This window comes from Tympanuchus pallidicinctus, unplaced genomic scaffold (genome assembly GCF_026119805.1).
Source record: "Tympanuchus pallidicinctus isolate F22 unplaced genomic scaffold, pur_lepc_1.0 scaffold13, whole genome shotgun sequence".
NCBI classification, from domain to species: Eukaryota; Metazoa; Chordata; class Aves; order Galliformes; family Phasianidae; genus Tympanuchus; species Tympanuchus pallidicinctus.
In genome coordinates this window covers 16,046,819-16,059,529 of record NW_026294648.1, presented here as the reverse complement: position 1 = coordinate 16,059,529, position 12,711 = coordinate 16,046,819, and the positions used below count along the sequence as shown (strand labels likewise).

The 12,711-nt window shown below is 45.7% G+C and overlaps 1 protein-coding gene across 5 annotated transcripts in view; it reads left to right on the top strand.

Annotated features, from left to right (window-relative positions):
• SLC6A14 (solute carrier family 6 member 14) overlaps positions 1 to 1,957 on the top strand; it is a 43,489-nt gene extending 41,532 nt beyond the window's left edge. For all 5 annotated transcript variants that reach the window (XM_052673192.1, XM_052673189.1, XM_052673191.1 and 2 more), the window contains one exon: positions 436 to 1,957. In XM_052673192.1, the coding sequence (XP_052529152.1) occupies positions 436 to 585 (150 nt within the window). In that variant the 3' untranslated portion in view covers positions 586 to 1,957. The remainder of the gene's footprint in view (positions 1 to 435) is intronic.
• The last annotated feature ends 10,754 nt before the right edge of the window (positions 1,958 to 12,711 follow it).

The window sequence follows — 12,711 nt, the reverse complement described above, 5'->3', positions numbered from 1 at the left end:
CTGGTATGAAGATAAAGTCTGTTTCTCTGGGAGTGTGCCCACACATTCAACAGTGATTTTTTGTTGTTTTTTTTTGTTGTTATTCCACTTAGAACACTATATATATATGTGTGTGTGTGTGTGCATTTTTTTCCAGAAAATTTGTGTCTTTATTTTTCTGGAATTTTGCCTCCTATTCCTCACTGAAATGAGCAAGTACAAGATCTGGTGTTTGCTCTTCTTGCCAGGCTTTGCAAGAAGAGTCCTGCTGGTCACAGCTTTCTCAGTCTGTTTGAACTTCAATAGCTGAATCTGTCCAGAATGTTTTATAAAACATAGATGGTATGTTTGCTGTTTCTTGAGTTAGGGACATGTTTAGAGTTACAGCTTTATTCTGGGCTATTTTTAAAGCTCCATAAGGTGAGATATGAACTGCCTCTTGCTGTTGCTTTTCAGCGCATCGCAAGCTGCTGCAGGCCTACAGCAAACTGGGGTCCCTACCTGGAATGTCACCGAGGAGAAAGATACAGCCACGTTGTAACTCCCAAAAAGGAAAAGGAGCATGAGATTCCTACTGTGTCCGGCTTTATGTACATCCGAGAATGAGATGGCTCTTTGGATGATCAACTTTTAACATAGATGTGTGTTTTCTTTAACTGTTAGAAAGTGACAATGCAAAACAACAATCAACCTTCTGCCCTTTCAAGTTCAGCCTTCAGATGCAAGCAAGCCCCATTATTTATTTGTAGTGTTGTATTCTTGGGGAAGAACAGACCTTCCCAGGTAACCAGGTCTGAGAGGGCAGGAGGAGGCTTTGCAGCCTCCCCAGGCTGATGGACCTGGGCATGCGTGGTCCCATCCCACCAGTATCCAGCTGGACTGTGCCTACTGGTGTGGAGAAGAATAAAAACACACCCTGGTGCTTCCCAGCTACATGAAATTGAAGCCAAAAGTTGCTGTACTTGCATGCACTTCTGTGCTGTGGGCAGCATGCAGCTCTTCCTTCTGCTGTGCCCTCTGCAGTGCTGTGTGGGGCTGTGCTGTTGCCTGGCCCTGCAGCTCAGGGAACATGAAGACTTTTTCTTAAAACCTTGCTCAATGCTGTGAGGCTGCTCAGGATCTGATGTTCGCTACACAGTGCGTTCATTTTGTCTATGCACCTAAATATTGAGTGGCAAGAAGTTGCCATCACTGGAAATAAGGCGGTGAGAAGCGGCCTGCTCTATCGTTATTTCTCTTGGAGCCCACCAAGTCACCTTTTGTTGTGTCATGCTCTGTGCCCAGCATTCAGCCATTTATAATTCAAACATCCCATATCTCCAATAATCTGTCCTTGGGCTCTGCAGCCCCCAATGGCAACCTTTGATTTCTGCTCTCCATGCAGCCAGCAAGGCTTGTTCTCTCCTGGGATTTTCCTTGCAAGGGAAAGCAGAGTGCTTTCTAAGGGTTCAAACAGTGTCATCAGTCTTTGGATAGAGCTAGAAGAAGCAGAACCGCCAGGTGAAGGTTAGAATTGACTTTGTAATACCAGTAGTCCAACATTTGCTGATGTGTGAGAATACTGAAAAGTGAGGAAGTCTGTGATGTATTTGGAAAAGCAGACTTTTGCTTTTACCTTGGAACTAATGGGATAGCTGGAGAGCTGACCTCACTCACAATAGGACTGAATTCCCCTCTTAAAAAAAAAAACCTCAAAACAAGGCTTTATGGAATGAAAGCATCCATTTTCTGTGCTGGGGCATGTCTCTCTCACTGTGATAATGGTTCCTCAGGAACAGTGCAGCAGGGTTTCTCATCCCTTCCTCTCAGGGCTTTGTCACTGTTTCTGAACATTGAAGGACTGTGGATCGTGGCTCGTTGCCCAAGACGCACACCTCGCTGTATGTTTTGTACTGATTTTTTTTGTGACAAATCAACACTTGATTGCAAATAAAATGTAATTTTCTGTTTTTAATGGCTCTTTGGAGCTGGAAAATGAGATTTCAGCCTTTTGTATGGAGGTGGGGGGCAGCAGTTGGTGGGGTGGGAAGTACCACCACCTCTTCAATGTTTGGTGCTATTGAACTGGAAAGGTTCAACCTGGACAAAGACTTTTCTTATAATAGGTAGGACTGAATGCAGTAGCCCTGTTTCAAAGCTTAGTCTGAACATACAGAAGGTAACCAAGAAGTGGTGTGGAAGCAGGTTGGCCAAACCAGCTCCAAAAGAGTTCCAGGAGAGCTTTGACAAGAGATGCTGAAGGCCAACACCTGGTTCCCATCTATTGCCCTGCAGGGAGCCCCTGCTGGGACTTTTCTGAAGCTTCTTCTGCTCATAGGTGCTTCTAAGAATCAGTTTCATGATGTTTACCAGTGGAACCTCCCATAAGAGTGACATTAGGCAACTTCTCAAGGGCTGGAGATCCAGATTTGGGTGATTGCATACCCCATCTTTCCAGTGCGTGCAGTCTTTTTGGGGTGAGCTGATTTTCTCCTCTTTATGCTGAGTGCTGCCATCTGCCAAGGAGTTTTAAAAGTATTTAGGTGTTGGCATTCATATTCTTCACCAACCCAGCTCTGGCCCATCCCTTGGGGTTGTCGGATGGCCCCTGAGGGTTACATATGAAGAGTTACTGTCCCTCTGTGCAGAGGCAGCAGATCCAAGTGCTTTCCTCTCCGATGAGGGCTGGTGCCAAACATTGCAGTGCTTGTTTGTGTTGCAAGGTCTGGGATGGGAGGGTGTTCTGTGCTGGGCAAGGGATCTAAATGACTGTTTGTTTGTGTGCTTCTTTAAGGAAAAATGTTAAAAGAGAACGATTCTGCTTTGGATCAAACTAAAAAGAGAGGAAAACTCTTGGAAAGAGAAAAGTAGAACAGGGAAAGAAGTCGATTTTGGACTGCCTCAAAACACAAGTATGTTTTCAGACAGAAAGAGAACACAGACGTGTGAGCAGTTCCAAAAAGTCTGAAAAGCCACATCTACAGCATGGAAACATTTAAAAAGAAGTATTCCAAGTGGCGTTTGTAGATGTACGCAAGGCAATTAGTTAGGGGCCCAGCACAGGAGAGCAAATATAAATCCCCTCAGTTATTTCCATTGGGAAGGCAGTCTACGGGCTTGTATTCAAGTTATGAAAGTCTGAGCTCTGCCGGTGCTGCTCTGACCAGCAGGGAGCAGCGTGGCTTCGTGCTGCGGGCGCAGAGCTGCTCCTAAAGCTGAGTCATTTGGCACTCGTTCCTGCCCTGCTGGTGGCTGCTGGGCGGTGGCTGAGCTTTGAATCCGGCCAGTAGTATCAAAAGGTCTTTCTTCCCTTCTCTTCTTTCCCTTTCCCTCTTTTTCCTAGTTTTATTTGTGTTAATTCACGTTTCAGCTGGGTGGAAAAAAAGATGCTCGGTGCTCTGAGATCTTCGTGGTCTCAGTGAAGTGTTTATGTTGGTAAGGCAGCTGCAGTATGACAGAAGTTGACCACGGTCACCCCAGCAGACAGGTTGTCCCCATAAATGGACCTTCTCAGTCCCACAGTGGAGCTTTGTGCCCCCTGCTCCCAAATGTGCAAGGGGTAAGTCAGCATTTTACCCTTTGCAGTTTGGGCTGCAAGTTGGATTCTCTTTGGAGAAGGCTGAGGGGAAAGCTGAGAGCAGCCTTTCAGTATCTAGAGGGGCTGTGAGAAAGAAGAGAACAGACTCTGCAGCAGGGTCTGTTGTGACAAGATGAGAGGAAATGGTTTCAAAGTAAAAGAGGGAAGATTTAGGCTGGATCTAAGGAAGTTTTTTCCAAGAATGGTGAACACGCAGGTTGCCCAGAGAGGTGTTTGTGCTCCGTTGCTGCAGACACCCAAGGTCAGGCTGGATGGGCTCTGAGCACTGATGGAGCTGTGGGTGTCCCTGCTCAGTGCAGGGAGTTGGACCAGATGGCCTTTCAGGGTCCCTTCCACCTCCAACAGTTCTATGATTCTGTGCAGTCCCTAGGGTTGCCCTGTTCTCATTCCATACTTTCCATGGATGAAAATAAACAGAGAGGAAAACTCTTGGAAAGAGAAAAGGAAAAGAAGTTGATTTTGGACTGGCTTGGGATTATTCAGTAGATCGTCAGAAGGCTAGAGCTATAGAAATGAGATGAATCAAAGGCAGCAGCCTCTGGCCAAGCCACAAGACATGATGTTAGGCTGAGAAGCTGTGGTGAGAGGGGCAGCAACGTGTAAATTGGAACATCTGCTGAAAGAATTGTTGTGGGGAATGGCAGCCTCACCTGAGCTCCATTAAGGTCAGGACAGCTGATGGCATGGTCACAGTTATTAAAGGCAGACTTTCTTCCCCAGTTAAACCCATGTGAGACAGCTTTCCTAAACTGCTTTGTTGGTGCGTGAAAACGCAGCCAATTATGTAGGTAAAACTGCACCTCAGTGAGGTATGGAGTCAATATGGAGGTGAAGTCTTTGTAGGCACCTTGAATATAGCACACAGTTCCCCCAGCCTAACAATTGGGAATGCAGAAGAGTTTGCAAGGAGCTCCGTGGTTGGTGCGAGCAACTTTCTGTGTCAGGCCTGGTAAAGAGAGCAGATAGGGAAACAAGCAAACAGAAGATGGATTGCATTCACTTGATATTGTTGTTGCCAGAATCTAGATGGCAGCAGAAAGATTAAAACAGAGCTGGGTACAAATAGTGCTACTGCTGGGAAGCTTGTGCAGAAGGATGGAGTTGTGTTCCTGTTTGTGGGAGCCTGGGATAGAGTGAAAGCATGGGCTGTCCCCTCACCTGCAAGCGTGCACAGGTAGAGATGCATCCCAGTGTGCTCACCTGGTGCAGCTTTGCAGGCAATGAGTATGAAGGGGCTGAGCACACAGCTGTGTGTTGCAATGGTGTTGCACAAGGTAGGGTGCAGACCTTCAGGCAGGGAAATAGGGGCAGAAGTTTGCTGAGCTGGATGCTCAACTGACTGTCTCAGGTCAGATCCCAGTGGAGAGTTTTATTAAGGAATGGTTGGAACAGCAGTGCAGCTCCTCGGCTGGCAGCACTTCTGTGGAGCTGAGAGGTGATCAAGTGCCAACAGAGTTCTGCAGGCCTGCCTGCAATGGCTGAAGGGCTGCAGTGCTGGTGGAAGCTGGGTGCAGTTGTATCAATGGTGTGCAGTGAATGTCTGCCTATTTCAGTGCTTGGAAAAGGTACGGCCCCTCTTGGAGCCACAGAGAGAAAGCTTGTGAGGCAGCTTGTAAACATGCACTTGTGTTTTACTTTCAATACTTTTCAAGTGCTTTGAAAGCAATGAGAGAAAAGAATAAGCAAACACTGACAAGGAGCCAAAAAGGCCAAACACTGGTCGTATTTTCAGGACATACTGCAGACAGCACTGTGGGAGGTAGAAATATAGTGGTGTACTTGATACAGCTGCTGATCAGAGAATGATGAATGCCCAGGGGAAAATCTAGAAATATGTAGAATACTCTGATTTCATATTGGTTTGACAGAGACTAAAATAATGAGAGGAATCTGCCGTGTTCCACCTGTTCAGAGGGAGGTGCAGGGCTGTGAAATGACAGATCAAATTAATGTGCCGGGCAGAAAGGCTGTAATGAGAGACTGTGATTGCTGAGGTGTCGGCCAAGCCCTGGAGCACAGAGCTGGGAGAGGTGAGGAGGAGCTGATGGCTGGATGGACCTCTGCTCCTGCTGAGCCTGCTGCTGCCTCTCAGTGCTCTTGCTCCCAGGCATTGGGGCTATGTGGTTTTATCTTTATAAATGAGCCTAGAAGCCCTTTTCTTCTTTTGGCTAAGTCACTGTTTTCTCATATGGATAATTGAGATGTTTCTGTGTTCAGACCCCACTGCACCAATGCAGTTGTATTGTCTCCAATTCCCAAAAACAGCATTGTTCATGGCCCTGGTGCAAGCCCAGGTCCAGGCACAGGCTTGGGAGTTGGTTGCAAGAACAGAGTGACCTTTTCTTTCTGGAAGTGATGGATGGCTTGTGCATGGTAGGCAGGAAAATAAAACTTGTCACTGGAAGATAGACGAGGGCAACATTTCCCTGTAGTATTAGGATATGTGTGTTCCTCTCTGAATAGGTTTTCATCTTATGTTGGTAGTGCATGTGGTCCTTCCAGGGGAGCCTTGCCAAATGTTTTGGTGCTTTATGTGAAATTTGGGAGCTATGCTGCTTGTGAGCTAGGCAAAAGGAGTAGAAAAAAATAGAGCTAGTCTTTGCAAACTATTGGTGATCGGTGGCTGTTTGGATTGGGTGATCCTGTGGGTCTTTTCCAACCTTGATGCTATGATTCTGAACCCCTCTCTGTCTCACTGCAGTGCTGTAAGGGGTCTGTTGGTATTTTGCACTTTAGGTTTTTGGATTCTCAGGTCCTGCTCAGCATGCGGCAGCGCTGAGCCAGCATTCCTTCCCCTCGTCCACAGCACTCAAATTCATTAACCTGCATTTATCGGCTCTTGCCAGGGAAATGGTGAATAATGAGGCCTGGTTCAGGTAATGAAATGATCTCCCTCTCACATCTGATTACATTGCTTCTTATTATTTCCTCAGTGTGTAATTTTGCTTCCCTGGAAGCTTGTTTTGTAAACACTAATGACTGTGCAGTTACAGCCCAAAGTTAAGCTTCCCGGCAGTGCTGCAGAAGCCTGGTGAGCCATGTGGCCGGGCTGTCTGCGTTACCATGTGTGCTTCATTAGCTAACACAGGGATGGAAACACTCCCTTTCTTTGCTGCATGGTACAAGGAGCAGCAGCAGGGATGGGCAGCCTTTGACATCTACCAGGGATGATGCCTGTCTTCTGTTTAGGTATCAATGCTGTGATTTGGCCCACCTATCTGTTCTTCTCTAGTGCTTTCTTGAGCAGTGAACACTATCAGAGATATCTCACATAAGGATTCTATGTGTCCTCTCTCTGCTGGAGAGACTTTTCTCATACATCTTAAAATTTTATCTACATTTTCAGCAGCATCCACTGGGAAGTCCAGGGCATCTGAGTTAAACCCTTATATCCAGAAATCCTCATTCCTTGCCCCAGAGAGATGACCTTCTGTGCTCTTTGCCATGTTTCCGCAGCAAAATCCCTTGAGGTCATCTCAACTCGCATTGAATTTTCCTATATTATTTCCTTCTCATTGACCTTTGTGTGTACTTGGCAACACCATCCTCACTTTAGCTACTTTCTTCTCCAACTGGGCAGTTTTATATGTCTCACCAACTATAGTATTTGTAGCTGTGGGGGGTGCTTTACTGAAGATTAAGCAAATGAGGATTCCCCACCTAATGTGGCTTAGGTAGCCTGGTCTGATGGTTGACAACCCTGCCCACAGCAGGAGGGTTGAAGCTAGATGATCTGTGAGGTCCTTTTCAACCCAGGCCATTCTATGATTCTATGACTGCACACTGGAAACACTGGAAGCACACTGGATGAAAGGTCATGGCCTTAAGTTGATCCATGGGACATGGTAGGTGGGCATTCTGGGGATGGGTTGATGGTTGGACTTAGTGATCTTTTCTAAATGTAGTGATTCTATGATTCTGGTTTGTATGTATTTTCATGATATACCCTGTCCAGATAATGCAGGAGAACTTTGTGTTATTGCTAGAGAAGTAAAATCTTATTTATGAAGCGTGTAGCCAGCTCCTGGCTTGCCAGTAGTCATCATATGCCTTCTCATGATGAGTGTTTCATTTCCCTCCTCATTATCTCTTTACTACGTTATGTAGGAGCTTCAGTAACAGCCTGTAGCTCCTGCAAGGTACTGTCCAAGCAAGGAGTGGAGGAGCCACCAGATGGAGTGCAGGCATGGCTGAGCCGTTGGGCACGCATGAGCTGTTCCATAACAGAGTGAAGGTGGTTGGAGTCAGCAGTTTGAACAAGGTACCAAGGCAGCATTGGTGCACGGACCATATGTCACAGACCTTCCCTTAGAGCTGCACTCGAGGGACTGTGCTTCTCTCAGGAGATGCTTTTTCCTCATAGTCCCTTTGGCCGTGTAAAAGCTGCTGGGAAGCTGAATCTAATCATATAGGTCAGCTGTATCTCACATAGGAGTTTTTGGAAGAGTTTTGTGTTCTCTTCAGAGGGCTTGTCAAGGCACAGTTCATAAATTTGAGGAGGCAGCTGGCCCTGTTATGGATTCCCATGGTGTGCATTGCTGGGACAAGCTTGTCCCTGCAGCAGTGCCTCCTCCTGTACAGTCATGGGTGCATCCCTCATACATTGATTGCATACATGCTCAACCAGTCACTAAAAAGTAAAATTTGACCCCATCAAGCAGAGGCTCATAATGATCTCAGCAGGTTTATTGGCCTGATCGATAGCACATGGCTCCTCTGCAGGAGCTGAAAACGTCTAAGTCATCCTCACATTAAAACAAGTGTGGGGGAAAGGCATTTCCACAGTGAATTGTTCAATCTGTTTAAATTAGTTTTTTTCTCCCCTCCCTCCCCCCCCAAACTATCGACTAATGGGCTGAAACATTTCTAAATGTGTCTGTTTTTGAAGACAATGCCATTTTTCTTGGGAAAGAAAATCGTTAAGTGACAAGTGAGCAACGAGCCTGTCCTTGTCAGTGTGCTTCTCAGCTGGGGAAACAGGTGTGGAAAAGGTTTAAATTAAGTGCTTCTCCGCACTGTGAGTCAAAATGTAAATGGTTCGCCTTCAGATGGTTTTGTTTTCCTCTTAGGGTTTTGCTCATTTTTGCTATCAAGTCCAGTCGTGCAGTATATAAGTGCAAAGTTCATAATGCATCGATTTCCTTGGTTGTAAAGCCTGTAATTTCATCACCATTTCCTGTACACCTCAGGATTTCCAATGGCTCCTATGATGAAGCCAGCCCTAGGCAGCCACCCCTCATTTCAACCCATTGGCCCATGTGCAGAGTCCCTCTGTGCTGAAAGCCATGTGCCATTTCATTGCCTCTGTATCATCATCCCAAACCCTGGGGAAAGGTTGTGCTGGGGCTTTGTCAGCACAGCAATTCACTGTTGTTGCTATTAGCTTTGTCCTTCCAGCCCCAGGTGGCTGTAAACCCTGCACTGTGTACAAAGGACATGTCACACCCCTCCCATCTCCTGTTTTTATACTCATTTTCAGATGTTATTAGGACAGGTTTCTTCTGAAAAAGAGCAGTGATGCGCTGGCACAGCTGCCCAGCAAGTGGTGGTGTCACCAACCCTGGAGGTGCTCCAGATCAATGGGGATGTGGCACTGAGGGATGTGGAGATGGGCATGGTGGAGAGACTTGGGGATCTTAGTGGTCTTTTCCAACCTGATTCATTCTATGATTCTGATTATATAAAGTGCTTAAATACACCAGCTCAGGGAGGAAGCCAAATCCTGCTCTGTCTTGTGTTGAAGGCAAAGGTAGAGACCAGACCAAATCTTTCTCACCTAGGGAAAATGACTGTTCTTGTCATGGAAAATACAAAGCAGGTCATATCTATCACCTTCCTGTATTAAGAAACCAATGGCAATCTAACATAAATCAGGCAATATTTACCAGGGTAAGTGGAGTACTTAGTGGTGTTTGATGCTCTCTATAACTTCCTGAAGGGAGCTTGTAGTGAGCTGGGGGTCGGCCTCTTCTCTCGTGTCATTAGTGATAGGACCAGAGGGAATGGTTTCAAGCTATGGCAGGGGAGATTCAGGCTGGACATGAGGAAGTATTACTTTTCAGAAAGGGTGGTCAGGCACTGGAATGGATGCCCAGGGAGGTGGTGGAGTCACCGAGCCTGGGGGTGTTCAAGGAAAGACTGGATGTTGTGTTGAGGGACATGGTTTAGTGGGAGCTATTGGGAATAGGTGAACGGTTGGACTGGATGATCTTTTAGGTCTTTTCCAACCTTGGCGATTCTATGATGATTCTATGATTCTATGCCATATTTATTGGTGCTGGGTGATTTATTTTTTCCCAGATTTGCGGTGATATTATCACACTTGGAAGAATAGGAACGATAAAGGGGAGTTGGACTGACTGACCTTTAAAAGCCCCTTCCAACTCTAAGGATTCTATGATTCTAATATTGGAAAGCGCTAAATTTTCAACAATTGTGGAACTGGTGGGCGGGAATCTAGCTTTTATTTTTAAAAGCACAACTGAAGTTTAAAGCAGAAAGGGAGGGGGTATCCTTCACGGCCCATGCTCCCTTTTAGCAGGTGCCTTGTTGTATTGATAACACTCAAGATTGGCATCAAGTTGTACCAGGGTAAGTTTAGGTTGGATATCAGGAAAATCTTCTCTACAGAAATGGTTGTTGAGCACTGGAATAGGCTCTCCAAGGAGGTGAGCGAGTCACCATCCCTGATTGTGTTTAAAAACCATCTTGATGTGGTGCTCAGGGACGTGATTTAGCAGAGGGTTGTTCAAGTTGAGGTAGTAGGGTAAGGTTGCAGTTGGACTTGATGATCTTTAGGGCCTTTTCCTAAATTCTATGATTATCAAAAAACAAGTTTCTGAAGTGATGAAAAGCTGGTGCTGATGCTTGGTTGTGGTCCTACATATCCTCTGAGCCCAGGTTTGCTGTTGTTCTGCTCCTCATCATGTCTTTCACATGTAAAGCTTCCTGTGGCACACAGGGCTGAGGGATGCTGAGCCTTTTGGCTTTGAGGACATTGCATATGAAAACAAAGCAGTAACATTTTTTTTTGGTTGAATGATCCTCTGAGTTCTTTTCTATATGTGTGACTAAAAAGTGTCGTGCAATCTTATGAAAACGAACCAGGACATGGGAGGAGGCATTCTGGTCCCAACTGAGCTTTTTGGAGGGGTAAACTTTCATTCCTGTGATTGTTGAAAGCAGATAAAGTAGAACAGGTGCGGAGAACCTGACTCCAAATTACTCGTTGTGCAATGGTTTGGCTGCGATCTGAAGGAAGGCGCTGGGAATTACAGCATAAAGGCAGTCAGAAAGCAAAGAGCAATGGATTTTATATTGTAGCCTTTCAATTCCCTTTTCACAAAGTCTTTTGTGTACATTTAGGGAGGGGAGGAGAAGTGGCTGCTGGTCCTGCCCATGGGAGCAGAGAAGGGTGCGAGGGTGACGCAGAACGCTCTGCATCTCTCCTCTACTCAGGAAGGGATTCAAGATGCTCTAAGCCGGAGAAAGATCCACAGTGCACACAGGGGAAAGCTTGATTTCCTAACACAGCGGTGTGTTTTGCTTTTTATTAGCTATCTTGCACTGCAGCAAAACTCATCCCGGTCATAATCGTTCCCAGTGCCAAAGAAAGAAGTAAAATGCAGGAGCAAATAACTGCCTTTGTGGGTTCATGAAGACCCGGGCGTCTTTCACTTCTGAGTTCTGGCATAATAAATCCTGAAGTGCTTTTCTTCTCACAGCAGACGCAGTTAATACAGCTGTTTGCTGGTGTGTCCTTAAGAGCAGACAAATGGCAACTTCTCAGTGGGCAAGCAGCAGAAGCCTGAAAACCCTGTGATTTTCTCCTCATTTGAGAAGCTAAGAAATAAAATGATATATATCTATAGATTTTCTTCTTTTATTCTCTTTCTCTGTTTTCTTCCGGGACAAAATGCAATCAGCATTTCAGAACGTGTCTCTTTAGGTGGAAATGACAGCAGCTCACTCACACCACCTGCCCTGACACCAGAGAGGGGCAAGTGGACAAGATGCTTTTCCTACCCAGCAGCTCTTCTGCAGAGGGAGAAGGGGCCCATGGGGATGCTCAGGTGTTCTGGGCCCTGTAAACTTGATGCTGTATAAATGCAGCCTTCCTCTCCTCATATTCTGCACCCCCCAGGACAATTCTTAGCAGGATACAGTGAGCATAGCAGGTTTCCCTTCTGTTTCTTCCAGTGCAATCATAGCTGCTGACTTTTGCTTGTCTGCAGATCCAGCTGGAAGCCCAAATCTCCTTTTATTTTCTGTATGGGTTCCTAATCTGGAAATGGATCTCATTTGCTTTACTGAATTACAAGCAAATTAAGCTGAACACATTGTGCAATGCCCGGATGTGTTGCAGGGTTTTAGTGAAAGAGAAAAAAGAGTGTTTGTAATTGCTTCAAGTTTCTCCTTTCCTCAATATCAGCAACTTTGTGTTCTCAAAAATATAAAATGTCTCTATTAACAGTGGAGGTTTTGCTTGGGGCCAGGAGCTGGAGCTGCATCTGTCTCACATCTTTCATCCTCTCAGCCATAAAAGAACATCTCTGCCAACATCCTGAGCTCTGTTCCCTTGCAGTTCCTCCCTTCACAGTCAGGCACACTTTGGTTATCTGCAGTATTGCTCTTGATGGTATTATTAAATAGTTCTGATCATTTTCCTGTTGGCAATGGCTTTTTCCTCTCAGATGGATTTTTTTTTTTCCCCTGGTTGTAAATCAGCTTTAGAGCCTCGTATGTTTAAGGAGAGTAAATACCTCAGTGCTCCAAATGAGACAAGTATTTTGCATTTTCATTTCCTGACCCATCAGGGAGAGTTTCATGCAAAATGCAAGAGAAACATCAAAATGATGAAACAGCAGTGTTTATGGTTTGATCTCTGGTTAGCACAGCTGATGTCAGACAAACTATCCAGTGCTCCTCAGACTTTGCAAAAAGTGAGCTCCAAGAGGGCAGACCCTTTATAGGTCATTTCTCAATGGCCAGTTGAGCTTGCTGACAAACACTCATCACCTGAGGTTTTGTATGTTTTTTTAGTTTACTGATTTGATGAGATCTGAAAACCAAGGGATGAATCTTGCCCGAGGAGGACAGGCTGAGAAGAGAAGGCTCTGGGAAGGGCTGGGAGTAACCTGTCAGTACCTACAGGC